The sequence below is a fragment of the Colossoma macropomum genome, unplaced genomic scaffold (assembly GCF_904425465.1).
Source record: "Colossoma macropomum unplaced genomic scaffold, Colossoma_macropomum, whole genome shotgun sequence".
Lineage (NCBI taxonomy): Eukaryota > Metazoa > Chordata > Actinopteri > Characiformes > Serrasalmidae > Colossoma > Colossoma macropomum.
In genome coordinates, this window is record NW_023494792.1 from 1,938,154 (window position 1) to 1,965,448 (window position 27,295).

Consider the following 27,295-nt stretch of genomic DNA (forward strand, 5'->3'; position numbering starts at 1 on the left):
TATGTATATTATATTTATACTTGCAACATCTACATTTTTTAATTGTCCTTAATTGTTCATATCATAACTGTCAGTTGTCAGTTATTTACCTTCACTTTACATGTAAATAACACTGGATTTTGCACTTCTGGTTAAATGTATTTCATTGGCTCTGTACCTGAATGACAATGAATCTAATCTAATCTAATCTAATCTAATCTAATCTCATACGGAGAGTTGAAGTATGCCTGGCCTGTAGTTTGGGGTGGAACCACTCAGAGTAACCAGTACATGGGTCAAACTGAACCTGATCTTATTTGTGAATTGTAGCGAAGTACAGCCAGTTTGGGCAGCCAGGGACTGATTTCAGACACAAACTCCAACATCAAACTGTTTTATTTTGAGCTGGAACATCAATTTGAGTTCTTATGTTTTGGTATGAAATACAGTATCCGTTTGAAAATTCTGATTTATGAAAATAAAAATGTTCTTAATCCAGAGTATGTCCTGTGAGTTTTTATATGTGTAGTCCGCTGGTACTGCTCACATTAGTTAACTTTAAGTCTACTTAAAGTACAGTTGAAGATATATTACAAGTATCAATAATAAAATCTAAATAGGCACCTAGCAGTATAGTTTAAAGTGCAAAAATAATACAACCCCAATTTCAAAAAAGTTGGGACATTGTGTGAAACCTAAATAAATGTAAATAAAAACAGAATGCAATGATTTGCGAATCTCATAGACCCATATTTTATTCACAGTAGAACGTAGAACACATTTCAGATGTTGAAAGTGAGACATTTTACCGTTTCATGAAAAACTCATTTAGAACTTGATGGCAGCAACACATCTCAAAAAAGTTGGACAGAAGCAACAAAAGGCTGGAAAAGTAAGTGGTACTAATAAGAACAGATGGAGGAGTTATTTGTAACTAACTCACATGACTGAGCATATAAAGAGTATTTTAGAGAGGCAGAGTCTCTCAGAAGCAGCGACGGGCAGAGGTTCACCAATCTGAGAAAAACTGCGTCTATAAATTGTGGAACAATTTCAGAAAAATGTTCCTCAATGTAAAATTGTGAAGACTTTAGATATCCCACCATCTACAGTACGGAATATCATCAAAAGATTCAGAGAATCTGGAGAAATCCCTGTAAGGGACAAGGCCGACGGTCAGTATTGGATGCTCATGATCTTCGGGTCCTCAGGCGACACTGCACTGAAAACAGTCCTGATTCTGTACTGGAAATCACTGCATGGGCTCAGGAACACTTCTGAAAATCACTGTCTGTGAACACAAATCGCCGTGCAATCCACAAACTCAAGTTAAAGCTGTGTCATGCAGAGAAGAAGCCATCTGTCAACACCATCCAGAAACGCTGCCGTCTTCTCTGGGCCAAAGCTCATTTTAACATTTACTTACATTTTACACAGCGCCCCAACTGTTTTGGAATTGGAGTTGATATGAGTAGAAAATTATAAGCATTATGTGAAATTCATTTAAAGAGAACTGACATGTATACTTGCAGTGTAAAAACTATTAAACTATAAAAAAAAAAACGATTTTTCAAAAATACTTCAGTTAAGAATATGGTTCTAGATAGAACCAAAAGGTTCTTTGCTTCATTAAAAGAGTACTTCAAAAAGCATATAGAAAACATTCTAAAGAATGCTTTCTTGATGCAAAGAGCATTTTAATCATACAAAGGGTTCTTTGAGTGTTTATGGTTCTATCTAGAACCATTGTCTTTACTAAAGAAACCTTGAGGAACCATATTTTGAATTTGTTATATTTACAAGTCAATCTCCAATGAAGTAACACTTTTAAAAGCACCTGCCAAAGTTCTCCTACAGAACTTTCTCCAAAATGAAGCTGAAAATGTCATAAATTCCTGATAAAGTAGAAAGGATTGCCTTATCATTATAAACCATCATTACATTAGCAGTTTAGATACTGCTTTACATTTCTGGGCGAGACTACTTGATTGGGAAAGTATAATAATATTGGGTTCTAGTTAGAACATTATTATTGGGTACTTGTCAGAATGTGAACTTAAGCAAAGTGGCCTTAGTGGAACTGGTGGATATAAAGATGTTCAGTCCAGTGTGGAGGTAAACAGACTGGAATGAGGAGATGACCGAGATGACGGTTAGAGAGAATTTACAATGACCGTGTAGCTACACGTTAGCAGTACACACACCAACCGTGTATCTAACGGTGGTGTTTTCATCGTCACAGAGGGATTAGCGCAGTATAGTGTATGTAAATACACCCTTTTGTTAAATTTACTCATATAATCAAGTGTATCCTGACAGCGTGTTCTCCCTTATGCTCTTTCCTTTTAAACGTCCCATATGACTCCTTTTAAAATCATGTTTCGAAGTCTTAAAGGCAAGGCAGGTTTATTTACATGGCATCTTTCATACACTGCGCTCATTCACAGAGCCTTACAGATGAGAAAATCTAGAGATAGCTCAAAATATGAGAAGATGTAGGAGAGCAGATCACAACAATAGTAACACAATAAATTCAAAGAACAGGAAGTAAACATTAAGTTCAAATCTAATTAAACAAGGCTAACAAAGTACTGCATTGTACTGCTTGCTCTCTTTATTTGTACCTATGCCCGTGAGGGTTCTCTGTCTGTGTACTGTGTGTTCAAATACAGGTTCTGAGACAAACAAAAGAGTGTCATGTGAGTTCTGGGTTGTTGGTGACCTGGTCAGGCCAGTTGGTGTCTTTTTGAATTGCCACCAGCAGCAGAGAAAATGACCCTCACCACATCTACTCTTAAAGGTACCACACAGAGTCTGGATTCCACAACACTGGAGCGCTTTTTAATCCTACTGTTTCAGTATTTCGACTGAAGTGGTCTTCACTGTCATTTCTCCATATAATTTGTTTACAATGGAATGAAATGTGGTTCTTCAGGCCCCAAACACAACAGCAGAACATTACACTGGACTGCACAGAGTGGAGATACATGACAATTATACAATAAATACACCAGACAATAAATATTAGACAGGACAAACAACAGTGTATATGATTGGACATCATATATCTGTACATACACAAAAACATACACAGATACGCATGGACTGACATCAAGCAGCATGTTAGTGATGAACTAGTGTAAACACTGACACTGTAAACTGTACAGAAAGACTGAGTGCAGGTGGGGGTTGGAGAGGGTCTAGATTAGACAGGGTAGATGATGGAGAGGGTCTAGATTAGACAGGGTAGATGATGGAGAGGGTCTAGATTAGACAGGGTAGATGATGGAGAGGGTCTGGATTAGACAAGGTGGATAATGGAGAGGGTCTAGATTAGACAGGGTAGATGTTGGAGAGGGTCTAGATTAGACAAGGTGGATGATGGAGAGGGTCTAGATTAGACAAGGTAGATGTTGGAGAGGGTCTAGATTAGACAGGGTAGATGTTGGAGAGGGTCTAGATTAGACAGGGTAGATGATGGAGAGGGTCTAGATTAGACAAGGTGGATGATGGAGTGGGTCTAGATTAGACAAGGTAGATGTTGGAGAGGGTCTATATTAGACAGGGTAGATGTTGGAGAGGGTCTAGATTAGACAGGGTGGATGATGGAGAGGGTCTATTGTGGGATTAATTGTGGGAAAGTGTCTAGATTCGTCCAGGTTAGTCCAGCTGGATGTATAATTGTCATGTATCTCCACTCTGTGCAGTCCAGTGTAATGTTCTGCTGTTGTGTTTGGGGCCTGAAGAACCACATTTCATTCCATTGTAAACAAATTATACGAGAAATGACAGTGAAGACCACTTCAGTCGAAATACTGAAACAGTAGGATTAAAAAGCTCTCCAGTGTTGTGGAATCCAGACTCTGTGTGGTACCTTTAAGAGTAGATGTGGTGAGGGTCATTTTCTCTGCGGCTGGTGGCAATTCAAAAAGACACCAACTGGCCTGACCAGGTCACCAACAACCCAGAACTCACATGACACTCTTTTGTTTGTCTGAGAACCTGTATTCAAACTGTAAGTGAGGCATGTCAATCATTTTCTGTTTGTATATATGCCTGTAGATAGGATTTTAAAATATTTATTCATCCTGTTATATTGTTTACACCCTTACTACTATTGCTGTCCTGTGTTGTGTGACTGCTACTGGCTGCTAAATTTCCTTTGGGATCAATAAAGTATCTATCTATCTATCTATTTATCTATCTATCTATCTATCTATCTATCTATCTATCTACCTAACGAAGAGCAGAGGTCCAAGGACTGAATCCCTTTGGGACACCCAGAGAAACAATGGAAGTACAAACCCAGAAGGCAGTGATGTATAAACTGTGTTGTTCCAGGTATATAATTGAAAATTGCAAAAAGAAGGCATATTTAATAGATTTTACCTTCCTATCTAACTTTATCAATTTTGTTAAATGTACACAAATTCACAGTTTGATATCTGCAACATGTTCCAAATAAGTTGGGACAGTACAGGACTGAGAAGTTTGTAAAATGATTGAAACTATTTTGGAACTTTCCAAAAGGTGAACAGGTAACAGGCGATGCCATCATGACTGCATATAAAAGCATTCAGTCGCCACTTTGTGAAAAACTGGGTGAGCAAATAGAACCAGAAAGTTCGACCATATCAGCCCAGTTTTATCAACACTGCACTGGTTACCAGTTAAATTTCGCATTGATTACAAAATCCTCTTACTGACCTATAAAGCTCTAAACGGACTCGCCCCTCAGTACCTGAGTGAACTTCTCTCCCACTATGAACCATCCCGCCTACTTAGATCACAAGGTGCTGTTCACTATTAGTACCTAGAATTAATAAAGCTACATCAGGGGGCGGAGCTTCTCATACAAAGACCCCCAGCTTTGGAATAATCTTCCAGTCAGTGTTCGGGACTCAGACTCAGCCTCAGTCTTTAAGTCTAGGCTAAAACCCACTTGTTTAGTGGAGCCTTTGGTAATTAGTTTTCCCTGTCAGATAAAAGGTGCAGATCTGGGGTTCATGGTCAGAGTATTATGGTAAACTGGGAGTGTTGGTGCTGTCGTCCTGCTGCTCACTCACTCACTCAGGTTTGTTGACGGTGGAGCGGAGGGACGCTGACATCTCAGGGAGCCTCATGACTCCGTTACCTTTCTGGTTTCTCCCTCTTAGTGAGGCTGTAATATCTAGACCTGCTGGAGTCTCTGCTGCTCTGTTAACCCTGTAATCTGTGGTCAGTCTCTCTGTACAGAACTGACTCTCTGTGTGTTTCCTTTACTCTGCCGAGTTGAACAGCTGCCCATCCTGTGCGTCTGATGCTGTGGCTTCTTCTGCCTTGATCGGGTGCCTTCATAGGCTGGTGAGCAGTGGCACAGCCTTAGCATAGGCTTAACATAGCCTTAACATAGACTTAATATAGCCTTAATATAGCCATAACACAGGCTTAACATAGGCTTAACATGGCCTTAACATAGGCTTAATATAGCCTTAATATAGCCATAACACAGGCTTAACATAGGCTTAACATGGCCTTAACATAGGCTTAATATAGCCTTAATATAGCCATAACACAGGCTTAACATAGGCTTAACATGGCCTTAACATAGGCTTAATATAGGCTTAATATAGCCTTAACATAGGCTTAACATAGGCTTAACATGGCCTTAACATAGGCTTAATATAGCCTTAATATAGCCTTAACATAGGCTTAACATAGGCTTAACATGGCCTTAACACAGGCTTAATATAGCCTTAATATAGCCTTAACATAGGCTTAACATAGGCTTAACATGGCCTTAACACAGGCTTAATATAGCCTTAATATAGCCATAACACAGGCTTAACATAGGCTTAACATGGCCTTAACATAGGCTTAATATAGCCTTAATATAGCCTTAACATAGGCTTAACATAGGCTTAACATGGCCTTAACACAGGCTTAATATAGCCTTAATATAGCCTTAACATAGGCTTAACATAGGCTTAACATAGGCTTAATATAGCCTTAACATAGGCTTAACATAGGCTTAACATGGCCTTAACATAGGCTTAACATAGCCTTAATATAGCCTTAATATAGCCTTAACATAGCCGTAACATAGGCTTAACATAGGCTTAACATGGCCTTAACATAGGCTTAATATAGCCATAACATAGGCTTAATATAGCCTTAACATAGCCGTAACATAGGCTTAACATAGGCTTAACATGGCCTTAACATAGGCTTAATATAGCCTTAATATAGCCTTAACATAGACTTAACATAAGCTTAACATATCCTTAACATAGGCTTAATATAGCCTTAACATAGGCTTACTGGCCAATTAACGTAGGCTAGTAAATATAGCCTTACATAGGCTTAATATAGCCTTAATATAGGCTTAACATAGCCATAACATAGCCTTAACATAGGCTTAACATAGGCTTAACATGGCCTTAACATAGGTTTAATATAGCCTTAGTATAGCCTTAACATAGGCTTAACATAGGCTTAACATGGCCCTAACATAGGTTTAATATAGCCTTAACATAGGCTTAACATGGCCTTAACATAGGCTTAATATAGCCTTAATATAGCCTTAACATGGCCTTTGCATAGCCTTAACATAAGCTTAACACAGCCTTAACCTAGGCTTAACATAGCTTTAACATAGGCTTAATATAGCCTTAACATAGCCTTAATATAACCTTAACATAGGCTTTGCATAGCCTTAACATAGCCCTAACAAGGTTTAACATAGCCTTAACATAGGCTTAACACAGCCTTAACCTAGGCTTAACATAGCCTTAACATAGGCTTAACATAGGCTTAACACAGCCTTAACCTAGGCTTAACATAGCCTTAACATAGGCTTAACATAGGCTTAACACAGCCTTAACCTAGGCTTAACATAGCCTTAACCTAGGCTTACCATAAGCTACAGGCTCTGACGTTCATGGTTTTCACTGTGACTCTTTCCTAACAGCAGTTACTGGTTTACCACACTGATGCTCTCAGATCTGTTCATCGGTGTTACTCTGATCGGCCTCTGACCATCATCAGTCATCACTGATTGATCTAAACCCTTCTGGCCAATCACAGTCCAGATTCATGCTTTCCTTTTCTCTGTATTCTGTGTTGCGTGTTGACTCTAACATCTTACCCTCTGTTCTTATCACTCTTGTTGTGTTGTTGTTTTGCTGATTTTTTTGCTGAATGTCCCAAAAACATCTTTAAGGTTTAAAAAATCACACATTCAGTAACAGTGCAGCCTAAACTCAGGCCTCACCGTGAAGCTGCCGCTGTGTTCACCTACGCTAACGTACTTCGGTCCACTGTTTAGAGAGAACAGTGAGTCACAGAGTCAGAAACCACAGAATCAGGTCTGTCCGAGACACTGAACTCCCCCACACAGGCTGATGATTTAAGCATTTGCGTTTAAGCTAACTGGAGGGGTGTCACCTTCCACGGCCTGTTAGCTACATTAGCCTCGTAGCTGCGGTAACAGCAGACAGATCTTGGCTGATCAGCTGCGTTTGGGGTAGATGTGAGTGTTTAGGGCCTCTGTTGTGGCAGATAGACGATGATAGATGACAGGCGTGTTAACCCTCGGCCTCCTAGCTCCAGAGCTCAAACTGAGCGGACTCAAAGCTTAAACGGCTGAAGTTAAAGTCCTCTCCATAACGAGCTGTTAGAGTCACGTTATCTTCTGAGGGTCAGAAGTGCAGCAGGTGAAGAGGAACAGGTTGAACAGGTGAAGCACAGCTGTGTTTAATCGTGTGCTGTGTGGTCAGCAGGCTGATTCATTGGAACCGGACGCTCAGGTAAAGAACACGTGACGAACAGAAGCCTGGAGTGTCACTGCTATAAACACGCAGCACTCAGATCTCTCCGTTTGCTGAAGGCGTGTCCAAACACATTCCTCACCGCCCGCTGCACTGTGGAGAGACGGGGGGGCTAAACAATGGATTTGTGGGGGGTTAGCTGGATCTTACATGATCAGACACAATGGACTTTATACAGCGCACAACTGCCTCCCTGCCCAGTGTCAGTACTGTACCTGTAAACAGACGTGATTTACGATATAAATATCGTATCGTATTGGGTTAGGGGCTTAGAAGATCAATGAACCAATACATGAACGCACTGTTAGAAACATCTGTCAGAGCACAGCGTCAGGCACCGCTGCTAAGCTGGTTTGTTTTTAGCCTAGCTTTTAGCCCAACTGGGCAACACAGCTTTTGTTTTTTTACCTTGTTTTAATCCTTGTTTTAACTGTCAAATTTTTTTATCCGTCCGAGCCTCTGCACCGACTACCCTAAACTACGACTGCTTGTTTTATTTAATTTAAATCTACGAGCTGTTTTCGCGCTACGCCTCCCCTCAGCTCTGCAGCTGGATGTGATGGCTGTGCGCGGCTGAGCCCGAAGATTAGTGAACTGGAAGGAAGAATCTCTGTGCTCTACCAGATCAAAGACATTGACGATCTCCTCGACTCCTTGCTGGCTACAGCGCAGGCGATCAGCACCGGGCTAGACGGCAGTTTCCCTCGAACGGCTGCTACGGCTGTCCAGGACAAGGATCATTGGCCTCGGCTAGGAGCTAAACCCAAGGCCAGGGAGGTATGCTGCTCCACGCCGCACCAGACTGAGCTGTGGTCCATTGCTGATGGGGTTTTGGCGCTCCGCCCGCCACCCGATTCCACGAAAGGTTCACCTGAGCAACAGATTCTCTGTGTTGGAGGAGCTGGAAGAGGTCACTTTTGCTGACAAACAGTCGTCAGTACAGAACATTCGAGTGAGCTCTCCAGCCATAAACTTCACCCCTGCTCCATCTGGACACCCCACTGTGCAGCGGGCCCGTCACTCCACCTCTCAGTTGGACGCGGCCGGACAGCCAAACCACTGCCTACCTACCCAGACCATCTCCACCTCCACACGGCCACTCTGCTGAGCTCCCTCACAGCTTCCACACACGGACAGCCGAACCGCCGCTCCCCGCACCGGAATTCTGCCCCGCTGACCCCTCGTTTCCCGACACCACTGGTTACCAAGGAACAAACCCATCGTCCATCCCTCCTCAGCCTTGACTGACTCGCTACAGTCCTCCATCCACGCTCATGGTAGGAGACTCAATCATCAGAAACGTTAAGCACCACACAGCCGTAGTTCACTCTGTCTCTGGTGCGAAAGTCTCTGACAGCAGCTCCCCAGTCTTCCAAAGAAATACGACTCGGTGAAGAAGATAGAAACACATGTGGGATGTAACGATATCAGAAATCAGAACACAGAACTGCTGAAAAAGGACTTCACACGCCTGCTGTCTTCTGTACAAGACTGTGGTAGATCTGATTTTATCTCTGGACCAATTCCGTCACTGGGAAGAGGTTCAGGACGTTTTAGCCGCATTTTAAACCTTCACATCTGGCTCCAAAAACCTGCCTCTGCAAAGACTTGACTTTTATTGACAATTTTAACCTTTTCTGGAACCGCCCTTCTGTTTACAGAGTTGATGGGATTCATCCCAACAGGCTGGGTTCACAGATATTGGGCCACAATATATTTTATTCTGCTTTTAACTCCAGATGATTATTACACACCTCAAACTCAAGTATCTCTGTAGTTCTGGGTTGAAGACCCAGGACCAGGCCTCCATCAAAAAAAATAACAGAAGTGAAAGATTTTAATGGTTTTATTAATCCAGACAATCTGATTTTTACTGATCCAACCCCAATTACTTTACACTCACGAGAAAACCCTGCAGTAAATGCTGTAACAGATCTTGAGAGTTTTAAAAACAGAAAAGGTTTAGTCATAATTCATCTTAACGTTTCTATCTGACTTAGTGAAATCCACCTCACACTAGAAATTCCAGATGTTGACTTGGCACTAAACCACTTTAGCAAATCATTTCTAATGGTGGTAAACAAACATGCCCCCCACAAAAAGCTAAGAATGAGAGGCAGATCAAGTTCCTGGTTCTCTAGTGAAGTTTCCTCATTGTTTAAAGCCAGAAATAAAGCTTGGTCCACTGCTAGATGCACTGGAGAGAGAGGCCACTGGCTCACGTTCAGACAACTGAGAAACAGACTTATCTCTGCAGTTAGAAAGGCCAAATCAGATTATCATCTCAGCCTGATTATTATCTCAGCTCTACAAAGAACTTTTGGAAAACTGTAAAATCCCTTAAAAACAATTCCTCTACCCTTCCAACCAGCGTTATAGATGATCATATGATGATCAGCTGATATCTGATCAGAAGGAAGTCTGTAGAGCTTTTAACACACATGTCGCTGCAGCTGGGCACATTTTTGAAAATACTGACTCGGATCTGCTGTTAGGTCAAACTGATATGAACTCTGCTACCCAGAGCCATAGTCTCTTCACACTCCAGCCCTTCTCTCCAATCACAGTAGCTAAATCTCTCACTAATGTTAATCCATGAAAAACTACTGGTGAGGATGGGCTGAACCCCTTACTTCCTGCGTCTATCAGCCCCAATTATTTTAGAATACATAACATATATTTTAATCTCTGTTTTATCATGCAGAATTCCCAGGATCTGGAAAATAGCTCATGTAACTCCACTGCATAAAGGAGGTGAGGCAGCAGATGTAAATAACTACAGACCAATCTCAAAATTGTCCTGTTTAGCTGAGATTTTAGAATTTCTAGTAAATAGTCAACTTAAATCATTTCTATATGAAAATTCTGTCCTGTTTAACTACCAGTCTGGCTTTAGAGAAAGACACAGCACCATCTCTGCTACCACACTGGGTTTAAATGATCTCTATATGGCCACAGACAGAAGAAGCATTGTGCTGCTATTTTTATTGATTTATCAAAGGCTTTTGATACAGTTGAACACATTCTTCTTTTAAGGGACTTACAAAAGATCAGCTTTGATACAAACTCTCTAAAATGGACCCCAAATTACCTTTCAGACAGACAACAGTGCGCAGCACTGAGTAATTACAGATCAGATTTTTTTACCTTATCCAAAGGAGTACCACAAGGTTCAATTTTGGGTCCAGTTTTATTCAATATATATGTTAATGAACTTGCTGCCTCTGCCTCAGACTGCAAAGTACACCTGTATGCAGATGACACGGCTTTATACTGTTCAGCTGACTCTGTTTATGCTGCAATAGGAAAACTACAAAGCTCATATAATGCCCTACAGGCTGCTTTGTGTAAACACAGATTTTAAATGCTAAGAAAACTAAGTTCATGCTGTTTTCCAGATCTACTAATACTGATTGTAATTCTGTAAATATCGCTACCCTGATGATCCAACATTGAGAGAGTCACAGAGTATAAATGCCTTGGCATAAGGCTGGATGATAAACTCACTGTAAACCCCATATTAATAAACTGGTTAGCAAATGTAGACAGAAGCTCAGTTTTCTATATAGAAATAAACCCTGTTTCCTCATGTATGCTAGAAAAAGAATTGCTGAGGCAGCCTTACTGTCTGTTATGGTCTACGGTGATGTAATTTACATACACGCATCTGCCAGTTCCCTCAAACCACTGGACTCAGTCTCACTCTGCACTGAGGTTCATCACTGGAGACCCTTATTAACACTCATCACTGCAGACTGGATGAGAAAGTTGGTTGACCCTCACTAGCAGCGCGGCGGAAACACACTGGTTTATTTTATTTATAAACACTCTCCGGCCGTATGCCCGCATATATTACTTCAGTGATGTCTGTAAATACTGGTGTTTATCAGACTCGCTCCAGTGGCTGGATCACATGGCAGGTACTGAGGGTTTTTACTGAACTGGGAAAATCTGCTTTTAGTTTCAGAGCACCAGCGAACTGGAGTGAGGCTACAGGAACCACTACCGCTCAGCTCTCTGGGTCACTCAGTCATTTAAACTCTAACTCTCTGACCACCTCCACTCTGCCTCACACTGTTTTACCTGATTTTTACCATTTTACTTATTTTCATTATTTTACTATTTATTTGTTATCTTATCCATTATTATTCATATTCTTATTCTTACGTTAATTATTATTTTATTATTATTTGTCATTTTAATACATTTGTTTATTAGTATTTTTTTTCTTATCTTCCTCTTTTTTATTTTGATTTGATTTGATTTTAACCTTTACATTTTGTGTTTTAATTAGTTTTATTATTTTTTATTATATTTTCATGTATTTTTATTATTAATGTTTCACTTTTTATACTTACTTGATCTGAGTCTTCATTTATTAAATTGACTTTTATTATTTGATATGTTCTTAAACATTATCATATATATATATAGCCTTGCTCTGTATTAACTCGGCAACATTGTAAATGAGGGGCACCCTCAATGTTCTCCGAGATTAAACAAGGGTTGATTGATTAATTGATTGATTGATTGATTGATTGATTGATTGATTGTAAATGTACACAATGTAAAATATAAATATATACAGTGATAATATACATGTATAGTACAAATGTACATGGTAATCATGTAAATGTGCACAGTGTATAATGTAAATGTGCACAGTGTATAATGTAAATGTATATGGTAATAATGTAAATGTGCACAGTGTATAATGTAAATGTGCACAGTGTATAATGTAAATGTATATGGTGTTAATGTAAATGTGCACAGTGTATAATGTGAATGTGTAAGGTGTTAATGTAAATGTGCACAGTGTATAATGTAAATGTGCACAGTGTATAATGTAAATGTGTAAGGTGTTAATGTAAATGTGCACAGTGTATAATGTGAATGTGTAAGGTGTTAATGTAAATGTGCACAGTGTATAATGTGAATGTGTAAGGTGTTAATGTAAATGTGCACAGTGTATAATGTAAATGTATATGGTAATAATGTAAATGCACAGTGTATAATGTAAATGTGTAAGGTGTTAATGTAAATGTGCACAGTGTATAATGTAAATGTGTAAGGTGTTAATGTAAATGTGCAGTGTATAATGTAAATGTATATGGTAATAATGTAAATGTGCACAGTGTATAATATAAATGTGTAAGGTGTTAATGTAAATGTGCACAGTGTATAATATAAATGTGCACAGTGTATAATGTAAATGTGTAAGGTGTTAATGTAAATGTGCACAGTGTATAATGTAAATGTGCACAGTGTATAATGTAAATGTGTAAGGTGTTAATGTAAATGTGCAGTGTCTAATGTAAATGTATATGGTAATAATGTAAATGTGCACAGTGTATAATATAAATGTGTAAGGTGTTAATGTAAATGTGCACAGTGTATAATGTAGATGTGTAAGGTGTTAATGTAAATGTGCACAGTTTATAATGTAAATGTATGTGGTAATAATGTAAATGTGCACAGTGTATAATGTAAATGTGTAAGGTGTTAATGTAAATGTGCACAGTGTATAATGTAAATGTGCACAGTGTATAATGTAAATGTGTAAGGTGTTAATGTAAATGTGCAGTGTATAATGTAAATGTATATGGTGATAATGTAAATGTGCACAGTGTATAATATAAATGTGTAAGGTGTTAATGTAAATGTGCACAGTGTATAATATAAATGTATATGGTAATAATGTAAATGTATATGGTAATAATGTAAATGTGCACCGTGTATAATGTAAATGTGTAAGGTGTTAATGTAAATGTGCACAGTGTATAATGTAAATGTGTAAGGTGTTAATGTAAATGTGCAGTGTATAATGTAAATGTATATGGTAATAATGTTAATGTGCACAGTGTATAATGTAAATGTATATGGTAATAATGTAAATGTGCACAGTGTATAATGTAAATGTGTGAGGTGTTAATGTAAATGTGCACAGTGTATAATGTAAATGTGTAAGGTGTTAATGTTAATGTATAGTACAAATGTACATGGTAATATGTAAATGTTCATAATGTAGAATGTAAATGTATATGGTAATAATGTAAATGTGCACAGTGTATAATGTAAATGTGTAATGTGTTAATGTAAATATGCACAGTGTATAATGTAAATGTGTAAGGTGTTAATGTAAATGTGCATAGTGTATAATGTAAATGTGCACAGTGTATAATGTAAATGTGTAAGGTGTTAATGTTAATGTATAGTACAAATGTACATGGTAATATGTAAATGTTCATAATGTAGAATGTAAATGTATATGGAATAATGTAAATGAATCCAGTGTATAATATTGATGTGAGACAGACAGAATAAAGACAGTGAGAGAAGCTCTGCAGATGTTGTGGTGATGAAGAGCTCAAACAGCTGTTTCACACTGACTGACCGACTGCAGAGACGCAGCTTCCCGAGTGAGAGCTCTGATACCGAGAGACTCCAGCTGGGCAGGTGTTTAGCCCCGCCCCTCTCAGAGGGAGATGGGCAGGTGAGGTGTGTGTGTCAGAGTTCCTTAATAAACTTTACAGCTGTGTAATGATTTGCTCACCTGAATTTTGATAATAAGGAAGTCTTGAATCTGCTCAGTCACACGTCAGACGACACTGTACACAGTGCTGGACTTCCTGGATGTCTCCTCGTTCCAGTCCAGCCGGTTTGGCAGGTAGCGTCATTTCTCCAGTTCTATCTTGCTTCTTTTGCGTTGGAATGACTTTGGTGATCCATCTCAACGCTCCTGTGAAGACGCTGTGGACAGTGTCCACCGCTGAAAGTCAAAGAAGACCACCACTGAGGAGTTAGGACTTCGGTGAGTTGATGATTTCTGCTCTGTTGGTCACTCTGCACCTAAAGACATGGTTAAAAACATCTGCACTTAACAGGCTTTTCCCTGTAACCTGAGAATGAACTCATTATGACACTAATATCCAGAGAGCCTCATGTCTGAAACCTCACGGATCGAACAGCTATTCATAGTCAATTTGGGGAAATCACCAAAAATAGATTACTTAATTAAATTAAATTAATAAATGTTACAGTTTATTAATTAACAATATTTTCTACATTTTTACATTTTTTATTGTCATAACTTTTTGTTGTTCCCAGAACACTTCGTCATTCCTATTTCTGAAATAGATGTACATTTTTTTTTAATTTATTTAGCTATTTACAATTATTTTTTATTATTCATTGTGTGTATATATATATATATATACATATATACATACACACACACACACATGTGTATATATATATATATATATATATCGCTACTGTCAGAACAAAACTTTGTATTTTACCATCGTGAAATTTACCCAATGTAAGCAGCACCAGGCATTTTCAAATTACATCAAAAGCTGAAAAATGGCAAAAAGGTGATACGAGGTTTTCTTCCGAAAGCAGCGATATATTCTTATTTTGGTAATTGTACCAAACTGTCTCACTGTATCAGCAGACAATGTTGCACCTTAACACCTATCAAGCTGTGTAACATAGAGAACGAACTGACATTAATGTCCAGAAGGTCTTATGATTGAAAAGCACTGACCAGACAGCTGTTTATGATCATGTCATATGTCTGTATGTTCTCTCTTCTTCATACTCAGTAATTCTACCTCTTTCAGATTTAACCAAATGTGCTACACAGAGCTTCTTTGAAAGAGCGAATAAAGGAGAATACACCGCACTCTCGACAGAGGAGCTGTAGAAATGCAAAACAGATAATCATAATTAAAGCTCACTGGCCAAGATGTCATTTTGGCAACTTGTTTAAAAATGTGCCTCCAGGGGGCGCCATTCCTGTCTGTAGCCCAGACCCTGTGTACAGGTTATGATTCAGTAACAGTTACTAATGTGACACAGATGATTCAGAGCGTTAGATGATGCTGTAACAGCTGAAGAAGCTGTAGAGCATCAGGAGTGAACTTAGAATCTAATTCATTTCAAAAAAATATTTCAGATATATTTCACCAATATTTCATATTTCAAACAGCTATTTGCAAGAAAACCCATGGGGAGAAATGTATAGGGACATGTATTTTTATATATTCAAACACACTGCAGTGCTGAAATACATGAACCAAATATGTCTTTAAATGTGTTTATTTTAAAATGTTACACATGTTTAAATGAGTTTATCAAATCCATCTGAAAATGTAGGAAAACAGCCAAAATCCTGTCTGATGCTCTTCACTGTCTGATAGCTTTAGAAATGAATTTGTATTCATTCTTTTAATATGTGAATTTTATATATTTGCAGATTTTTTCCATGTGGGTGAACTAATATAAATAATTATTTTGAAATTTTGTTCTTATTTTTTGTCATAACTTCTTGTTGATCTCTAAATATGTTAAAGCGGTTCAGGCTCCAGTGTCTACAACTTAAAATAAAATAACGACTTATTAATACAACGCATGGTTCCAAACTTTCGAATGGTAACGTAACAGAACACCATGTGGAGAAACGCTGTGTTTCCTCGATCTGTACGGCGTAAACAGGCTCTCACTCTCAGCTCCTGTACAGAAACAGCGACGAAAACTCTGTTTATCATTAGAATGAATGTAAATAAGCTTAAATACAGTAAACAGCAACAAGGAGTTCTTCTACTGAAGTATTAAACAGACAAAGCAGGCATTGATGATTAACTCCAGTCACTTCTGGGCTTCTGTGAGGAGAGGAGAGGGCAGGAAAGGGTTAAACACACATTAACACACATAAAACACAAAAACACGGCTCACCGTATCAATCTTACCTGTATTTATTCTAATATCAGTGTTAATACACACACACAGAAACTCACTGCACAGATTCTGATTCAAATAGAGAGATTTTTAAATGTTACAATTAATATTTTACTGACTCATAAACTTTCACTGACTCGTAGAGGTTACTGACTCTATCATCAATCCTGATGGAATTTAACAGAAGACTTTCTAGATGAAAACTGATCTTTCTCATTTAAGGAGAATCATACGATCACAGAGCCACTGTCTTCAGTGGATACAGTGATTTCCAGTTAATCAGTATCCTCCTCCGAGCCCGACGGGAGCAAAGGCCAAGGCCTCCTTAGTCCCACCTGGAGTTTCGAATCGGTTTTGTTTTTTGTGAATTTAAAGGACCTTCATACTTTCGCATATATAGCACACACACACACACTCATATATATATATATATATATATATATATATATATAAACACACACACACACACACACACACACATATATATATATATATATATAAAAACACACACACACATATATATATATATATATAAAAACACACACACACATATATATATATATATATATATATATATATATATATAAAAACACACACACACACACACACACACATATATATATATATATATATATAAACACACACACACACACATATATATATATATATATATATATATATATATATAAAAACACACACACACACACACACACACACATATATATATATATATATATATAAAAACACACACACACACATATATATATATATATATATATATATATATATATATATATATATAAAAACACACACACACACACACACACACATATATATATATAAAAACACACACACACATATATATATATATATATATATATATATATATAAAAACACACACACACACACACACACACATATATATATATATATATATATAAAAACACACACACTCATATATATATATATATATATATATATATATATAAACACACACACACACACACACATATATATATATATATATATATAAAAACACACACACATATATATATATATATATATATATATATATAAAAACACACACACACACACACACACACATATATATATATATATATATAAAAACACACACACTCATATATATATATATATATATATAAAAACACACACACACACACACATATATATATATATATATATAAACACACACACACACACACACACACACACACACACATATATATATATATATATATATATATAAAAACACACACACACACACACACACACACACACATATATATATATATATATATATATATTTATATAAAAACACACACACACACACATACATATATATATATATATATATATATATATATATATATATATAAAAACACACACATATATATATATATATATATATATATATATATATATATATACACACACAGTGGCAAGAAAAAGTACGTGAAGCTTTTGGAATTTTAATTTTTAATAATTTTAATAAGTTTTCTGCATTCATTTGTCATAAAATGTGATCTGATCCTCATCCAAGTCAAGTGTAGTGACAAATATAATGTGCCTAAAATAATAACACAAAAGAAATATGATCTTGCAGGTCTTTACTGCACACAGTCCATTCAGCATTCAAAGTGGAATTAACAGCTGGTTGCCCCCCCTTGGCAGCAGTAACCTCAACCAGGTGCTTCCTGTAGCTGTGGGTCAGACCTGCACGTCGTCCAGGAGGAGTTTTAGCCCGTTCTTCCTGGCAGAACTGCTTTAGCTCCGTCGTGTTCCTGGACGCCTCATGTGTACGGCTCTCTTCAAGTCAATCCATAGCGTTTCTACAGGGTTGAGATTTGGGCTCTGACACTCCGAAAGGCGGGTTTTGTTTTTATAAGACGTTCTGTTGTGGACTCGCTCCAGTGTTTTGGGTCATTGTCCTGTTGCATCACCCAGCTTCTACAGAGTCCCAGCTGACGTACGGACACTCTCACATTATCCTGTAGAGGTTTTTGATACACTTGGGAATTCATCTTCCCCATTCATCCTCCTTGATTGGAAGCTGGCCAGGCCCGATGCAGCAAAGCAGGCCCAAATCATGAGGCTCCCTCCACCGTACTTTACGGTTGGGATGATATTTGCATGGTGATGTGCAGTGCCTTTTTTACGCCAGATGCAGCGCTGCGTGCTCTTTCCAAATAGTCTAATCTTAGTTTCATCTGTCCACAAGACAGTTTGCCAGCACCGTTGTGGAGTGTCAGTGTGCTCTTTGGCAAACTTCAGACAGCAGTGTTCTTTTTAGAGGGCAGTGGCTTCCTTCGGCTTTACGGACTGTCGACTGATGAACACAGACGTCAGCCTGCACCAATGGTGCCTTCAAATCTTTGGCCGTCACTCGGGGTTGTTTCTTTACCTCATTGATGAGTCTCCGTTGTGCTCTTGGGGTCATTTTGACTGGGCGCCCACTTCTTGGCAGAGTAGCCACAGTGCCAAATTGTCTATATCTGTAGATGGTTTGACTGTAGACTGGTGAATTTCTAAAGTCTTTGAAATCACTTTGTAACCCTTTCCAGCTTCATGTAAATCAGCAGTTTTTGATCGTAGATCCTCTGAACGCTCTCTTTGGCGAGGCATGGCTCACAGACGCGTGTCCTTCTTGTGCAGAGCAAACTCAGAACGTTTGAGTGGTTTTTATCAGTCAGAGTGGCTCTAGTCAAACCTCCAAACTCATTTTCTCAACAAGACTCCAGGTTCGCTAACACCTGACTCCAATTAGCTTTTCTGAGATCATTAACTCAAGGGTTCACATACTTCACCCACCAGCACTGTGAGGCTTTTATGGTTGTTCTCAATGAAGACATGAATGATCAGAATTTTTTTGTCTTATTATTTTAGGCACATTATATTTGTCAATACGCTTGACTTGGATGAGGATCAGATCACATTTTATATATATATATATATACAAACACACATTTTTGTCCAAATTGAGTTTTTCTCATATTCTTATTCTGTGACACTCCTTCACACTATGTGAGATGTTTTTAAGTTTGTGTGCATTTTTGGACTCTTCACCTAGAAAACAGGTTATACTGCATCTCCACACTCAAACTCAAAGTTCTATCTGTGAGCCAGTGAGCACTTCACATACACACAAGAGGACCAATCAGGTTCTGCTTCTTAGTGATGTCACCACTCTGCTCAGTGACTGCAGTAAAAGTTTATAAAACTTTATGAAAGATGAAAACATGTTGCTGAAACTCTGCCTGTTGTCTTACATCTCTTTAAAAATGTCTTATTGTCTTAAATTTTAAATAAATTAAATTTTAAATAAATATTAAGATTTAAAAGATAATTAAATAGTGAACATGTGAACTGATCATAATTACTCATGTGAACTGATCATAATTACTCATGTGAACTGATCATAATTACAACGTAAACATTAATGTCATTCACTCACCCGTCTTTTCTTTTTCTTCTTTCTCCCAAAATAAGACATTTGGGCTCATTAGAGTCACATTTCTGATATAGAACTAAACCTCATATGGCCTTTAGACTGACCGGCTACACTGACCTGCTGGGATTTATTACAATTTATTACAGTAGCTGGTTTCTGTCCGATTAATGGTAACTTAAACTAATGGCTCTTAAAACTGACCTCTGCACTGGACAAAATACTTAGCAATTTAGACTCTTCTACTTAATCTGCAATGATTTATTGAACAAGAAAAAGATGATTCATCATAAAACAAGAAATATAGGTCATTAAATAAATAAATAATAAAAATAATGTCATAAAAACGTCACAGAAAGCTTTAAATTCATCTTTCTGATACTGTCGACACTCTGGTACACACAATTTTATCTTTTAAACCAAATTACAAGTATAAACCGTTTCGGTGCTTCTTTTCGTGTTCGAACCTTATAACTCCAAGCAGAAAGTGGGCTTTTAGGATTAGACGGTTCTGCATTTGAACTGTTACAGATCTGACACGATTTTGATTTTGCACATTTAAAATAAATGTAGGGTGTCAGTCACTGTCACAAAGATACCTGTTCACATATCAGTTCTGCTGTTCAGAACAGAAAATCTTTGAAGATCAATATCTCAAAACTGCTCAGAACACAGACAGAACCTCAAATATATACATATATACATATTTATATTTATATATATATATATATATATATATATATGTGTGTGTGTGTGTGTTTGTATTGAATACAATGGAAATATCATTTTCTCCATTATCAGTATCTGAAAGCAGAGCTAGAAAATAAATTAGGTTTCTTTCAGCTTTTCTCTGCTTTTTCTCAAACAGAGGGAACATCAACCATCAGTTTAGTGATTCTCCATGATGAAGTTAATGGTTTGGATTGAGACAGAATGAACCAACTGATGAGGCAGTTTTCAGAAGCCTGTTATTTACATATTAGAAAAGCACATGTGCAAATATATGAGAAATGCAAATGAGCTGATTTCCATAATACTCAAATGCACCTGCCAAGCAGTGGTTCCCTTTATGTAGTGCAGTCCAGATACGATCTAGACACATCAGACTAACACTAACGTAATGAGGAACACATTCAAATGTTAACGGCAGGCAGCACTTCAGGAGGAGTCACTGAATCAGGACCTGACCTTTCACCTCCGGCATGTTTGAGAAGTGGTGTTATTTATTTTTTACTTATTTTATTTTATTTTCAATTAAAGAAAAATCACTATCAAATATATGCTTGTAGTTTATTCTTCAACAGAGTTTGCTACTTTTTTATCAAGTCCTAACTTCTTGTTTTGTGATTGTAAATAAGCCTCCAGGTTATGTTTTGGTGTCAAGTTCACAACGTTTTTTAGTGATTGTTAATGTGAGAAGTGATTTCAGTCTTTTGAACAGTACAGTTTGTGACAAAATGTGGAATGATTCTTGAAAGGACACTTCCAGCTGCTGTTTTGGGGGAACAGCAACAGAAACGGTAATGAAAACAACACTGACGCTGTTTATCACTCGCGAATGCGCAACTGCTGCTGCGAAAGAGCTCATTACGTGGAGCTAAACCACCAGCTTCAATTCATTAAGTACTCAGCTCATATGGGACTAAAGTCAATAGTTTAGAACTTGGTGAACACAGTCATTAGTAACAACTGTTCATGTCAGCAGTAACACCAGGGCTCATATTCTCAAAGTAGGAGCGCTGATCCAGGATCAGAGTCCTCTCTAATTCACTGTGACCGTACAGACAGGAACAGATCCCAGGTCAGCGCTCGTACTGGAACACAGCCCAGACCTCGTTCACTCACTGCTCTGCTAACACTGCAGTGTCGTAAAGGCAGCACTGTCTGAATGGAGGGTAATGAGAACAGGTGACGGCTGCGCGTGCTCAGCGCCGGGGGTCCGATCATCATCCCCCGCTACCCCCACTACTGTCTGTACATGCCTGTACAGCATAGGTGACAAAAAGCCCCCAAATGACAGTAAACTTTGTGTGTGCTGCTGTTTTCAGTGCAGACCTGATATAAAAGGCTGGACTGATTAACACAGGAGGATCTGACTGCAGCGCTCAGCACTGGCTGTGTTTTACCACTGCGCTGTGTGTTCTGGGGAGATAAAGTGTCCTTTCTGTACTGTGGAATCTATTATCATAATCAAAACAGCAAAAAATAAAAAACAATTTAGGCAGAAATAAAAATAAACATATATTAGACAAAAATAAAAGTAGACAGAAATGCAAATAGACACAACTTAAGACAAAATAATAAATAGACATAAATTAGACAGAAATAAATATAGACATACATTAGTAGAAATAAAAATAGACAGTTATTTATTTATTTAATCTTTTTATTTCAAATGTTGAGTTTTTAAAGAAGTTGACTTTGCACTCTAACACTGTGTAACTTCTAGCCTGTTTATTTTTTACCATTTGTTTTTGCAGTAGAATGTTTATACGCTGAATGGAAGTCATGTTGATTTCTTTATTTTTATTTATATTCACTTTTATGAACTGAATTGTAATTCATGTTTTCTTTGAATGTTTAGATTTCACAAGTTTATTGTAGCACTGAAAAGTTCACACAGGAATTATAATTACTTTGTTATTATTATAATTACTTTGCTGTATTATCCAGACTCATGTTAATAATGATAGTTTTTGTAATACTTCATTCTTATGGATTGTCTTATGTTTCCATTGTATTATTCTTTTGCTCTAGTTACAGCCAAAGTGAGGTAACCGATTCCAGTATCGGAATCAGAAGAGACCAACTGGAATCGGTGTATCTGTACTTAATAGCTACTAGTTATGTTTAAATGTTGTCTACATAAAGTTTCAAGAGAATCAATGTTTCAGGGAATCAATGTTTAGACTTGATTCACTCAATTTGGTTCCAATTTGGTTCAGAATTTAAGCTGTGGCGTTAGCTTTCAATGCTTCAGCTAACTCCACGGCCAACTCCACAGCTAACTCCACAGCTAGCTAACCCTCATTCTGCTTTCAGAAACAATCTATCTTTGACCAAACTGTAACAACATGGCACTGGCATTACACAGAATAGTTGATGCTTTCAGTTACATACCACACATTTTGCTTATGTCAAACTAACCACACAGCTAAGTTTGTTGCTAATTCCAAAGCTATTTCTTATTCTACCTCCAGAACCCAATTTTGATCAAATCTATCAAAAACAAACAAGATAACACTGGGAACAGATATAAACAATACTCAGTTACACAGAACGGTTGAGGCCTTCAGTTAAACAGTTAATAGAATGCATCTAAAAGCTAACTGAGCAGCGAACTCCTCCACTGATCCCAAAGCTAACTCTCATTGTACTTTCAGTGTAGTCCAATTTTAACCAGACCTTCACAAGCCTCACTGGGCATGTTCACAGTACAGTTAATTAAAGAATAGGTGTATGAAGAATACCCAGCTTTAAAAGAAAACTAAACCGCTAACTCAAAAGCTAACTTTTGAGGGGGGAGGACCTGTGCAGGTGGAGGAGTTTAAGTATCTGGGGGTCTTGCTGACGAGTGATGGGAAGAGGGATGGTGAGATCGGCTGCAGGATGGGACAGGCGGCAGCAGTAATGCAATCACTGTACCGGACTGTAGTGGTGAAGAGGGAGCTGAGCCGTAAGTCGGTCTACATCCCCACCCTCACCTGTGGTCATGAGCTTTGAGTAATGACTGAAAGAAAGAGATCATGGAGGAGCTCAGAGTAGAGTTGCTACTCCCCCACACTGAGAGGAGCTATTTGAGGTGGTCCAGGCTTCTGATCAGAATGCCCCCTGGACGCCTCCCTGTGGGTGTTTACCAGGCACGGCCTACTGGGACGAGACCCCGGGATCGTCCTAGGACCCTCTGGAGGAAATATATCTTAAAGTTGGCCTGGGAGCGTCTTGGGGTCCCCCGGAAATACTAAAACATCTGTGGTTTTTTTGGCTATGTTTATACCTGCACTGTATGAACAGGTGCACATGTACAGGTAGTAAATAGGAACACTGGAAACAACAGACATGAAACTCATGCATCTTCTTTCTCTTTTCTCTTAAGGCCAAGAAATGACATCAAAACCTTCCACTGGATGCCTTCAGCACATCTTTATAGCCAGCGCTCTGCTGCTGTGCTCTGCAGTTATATTCTACATGTACTACAAGCCGACCATGAGCTGGTTGCCATGCTCTGATACTGCACTACCCAAACAAGACGTCTGTACAGAGGAATGCCTCCGTGTTCTTGAGGTGGAGAACCAAACTCAAATTATTACTGACTGCAGTGCAGTCCAGGAAAAGACACCAACCACTCAATCACCAGTTTTGGAAAAGGAAGACACTGCAAACCCCCACAAACCTGAGATAGTAGTCTTAGTCTGGAAGTGGCCTTTTGGAGAGCAATTTGATTTGGAATCCTGTGAGTCAAATTACGGTATCAAAGGTTGCCGTTTAACGCTTGACAGAAATCAACTTGACAAAGCCCACGCTGTAATGTTCCATGTGAGGGACATCGGAGGCGAGGTATCGAACCTGTTGACATTATCTCGACCTCCACGGCAGAAATGGGTGTGGATGAACATGGAGTCTCCGGCACACACACCACAGCTGCATGGAGCAGATGACTTATTCAACCTGACGTCAAACTATCGGAGAGATTCAGACGTCTGGGTTCCTTATGGACGACTCATAGACATCTCTGAGAAGGACGAACCCTTTAAGATACCGGAAAAAGACAAATTAGTCTGCTGGATCGTCAGCAACTGGAATGGCAACTATAGGCGAGTGGGTTACTTCAATGAACTGAGCCAACACATCAAAGTCGAGGCCTACGGGCGGCACTTTGGGAGGTACATTAACAAGGAAGATTATGCTAAAGTCATGTCAAGCTGCAAGTTCTACTTAGCGTTTGAGAACTCCGTCTTTAAAGACTACATCACAGAGAAGCTCTTCAACACAATGAGACTCGGCGCGGTTCCCGTGGTGCTTGGCCCATCCAGGGAGAACTATGAGGAATATATACCAGGAGATTCCTTCATTCATGTGGACGATTTCAAAACAGCACAAGAACTGGCAGAACATCTCAAACTTCTGGACCAGAACCAGGAGATGTATGAAAAGTACTTTGCCTGGCGAAAAGACTATGTTGTGCAGCACTCTGCTTTTGGTCAGGAGCATGCTTGCCGTATTTGTGATCATGTAAGGAGGTACAAGACCTTTAGAATATTCAAAAGTGTTAATAAGTGGTATTGGAGCTAGCTAGCTTGTTGTAAAGTCAGCCTTGTGGTGTTTCACTCAGAGTGGGAAAGCTTGATTCCATAACAAATCTAGATTCAAATGTCTTGTTTGCTATGTTGGTCATAGTCAAGATCTAAGCCATTATTTTTTAAATACCTTTCAAATATTTAAAAATTAATTCTGAGATTTAAAATCAGGTTCTATTAATTTAGGAATTAATGACTATGACTATCACCAACATAACAAACAAAACATTTGAATCAAGGTTTGAAGAAGTGACAGACCCTGAGTGCAGCAGTGACTTCACATCATCTGACATGAACCATTGTTTTACTAAATAAATTAATGGAAGATATTGAAGCTGTTAATCATAAGATGCTTCATTATAAACTTGTCTTTTCAAAAGAATTTGCGAAAACCAGATAAATTCCTCATAAACAGAAGAATGTAAAAACTTGGTGACATTCTAACACTGACAAAACAAGGATAGTTACTGGATATTTCCTTTTACTGTTTGAATGGTGTGGCTCAGGGGCATGTGCTAGTGCCAGTTTTGTTTAGTCTTTATGTATGTATATAGATGACTTTGTAATTATTGTTTATGGAAAAAGCAATTTAACAAATCGAGCAGCTCAGCTACACTGAGGTATGAAAAAGATGGCTCTTCAAGAGTTCTTTAATGAAGAAAATGGTTCTACATAGAACCATGAACACTCAAAGAACCCTTTGCCTGATTAAAGAATTCTTTGCAAGGTGAAATGGAGAATGTGCTGTTGATGGTTCTATGTAGAACTTCTGTGAAAAGGGTTCTGTATAGCACCAAAAAGGGTTTTGATGCTAGACTTGTAACAACAGAAGAACCCTTTTTGGTGCTTTACAGAACAATCTAAAGAACCATTTCACCATGCAAATAACCCTTTAATAATGCAAATCGTTCTTTGACTGTTCATAGTTCCATATAGAACAATTTTCTTTAATTAAGAACCCATGAAGAACCATCTATTTTAAGTGTGTATATAAATCTGTGACACATCTACCTGGACCAGTGGTCACCAACACACCTCCTGGAGATCTACCTGCCTACAGGTTTCACCTTCAACCCAAATCTGACGCACTTCATTCAGCTGATCATGGACTTCTGAAGGCAATAATTCGATAGATCAGGTGGGGTCAGTTAGGGTTTGAGGTAGAGGCTGCACAACTTCTGATTATTAAAAGTCAACAGTTATGCAATGAAAGTCGAGTCGATGTCAACTAATCAGAGATGATGTCATGAATGAAACCGCAAGAGAACGAAATGCTGTGAAACAAGCCACTTTAAAAATCTGACGTTAAAATTTGTGACGAAGCCACAGGTCAGTAGAGCCCTTTCCAATGAGCCCTGTATCACAATGCTAGCCTTCAGGGAACCAGAGATACAGACCCCAAAATCTCGTGAATCTCGATCTGCCCTAGGTGGTGGAGGTCCGGAGAGCCAGAGAAATGTATAGTGCCTTAAGTCGGCGAAAACAAGACTAGCCAACTTCAGTCTTTGCAGGCTTACAGGGCATTATGCCCTCTCTCCAACCAGGACTGTTTATTGTAGTCTTTTGGGTAACTGGGGATAACAGTGTTTGATATCTGATTTTGAAGCTTCGTAGATTGGTGGAGAAATGGTAGAAGCCGAACTGCACAGGTCAGTAGAGCATGACACACCCAGAACTTCACAGGTCAGTAGTGTGATGCACCCCTTCCAATGACCCCTGAATCGCATTGCTAGCCTTCAGGGCACTGGAGCTACACACTCCGAAATCACCAGCCTCCGCACCTGCTGTCTTCTCTAGGAGGTGCATGTTGTTAGTGTCATAATCACGTGATCAGCGACTCGTCGACATCAAGATTAAAGTGTCATCGCCTGGCAGCAAAGTCTGTGCAACCCCTATTTGGAGCAGAAGTCTTCAGGACCGTAGATCTCCAGGAGCGGTTTTGGTGACCACTGGCCTAAATGTTTTCACTTTCGGACTAACTGAATGTGTTTCTAAACTGTGAA

General features: G+C 38.5%; 1 protein-coding gene across 1 annotated transcript; it reads left to right on the forward strand.

Moving 5' to 3' along the window:
- The first annotated feature begins 14,354 nt into the window (after positions 1–14,354).
- LOC118812780 (4-galactosyl-N-acetylglucosaminide 3-alpha-L-fucosyltransferase 9-like) lies at positions 14,355–25,985 on the forward strand. The gene is made up of 2 exons (XM_036577899.1): positions 14,355–14,598; positions 24,092–25,985. The coding sequence occupies exon 2, from the start codon at positions 24,100–24,102 to the stop codon at positions 25,285–25,287; it is 1,188 nt and encodes a 395-aa protein (XP_036433792.1). The 5' UTR covers positions 14,355–14,598; positions 24,092–24,099; the 3' UTR covers positions 25,288–25,985.
- Positions 25,986–27,295: the final 1,310 nt, after the last annotated feature.

Bases quoted from the DNA above. Each gene is read 5' to 3' on its own strand.
- LOC118812780 (XM_036577899.1), top strand. From the start codon at position 24,100: ATGACATCAAAACCTTCCACTGGATGCCTTCAGCACATCTTTATAGCC.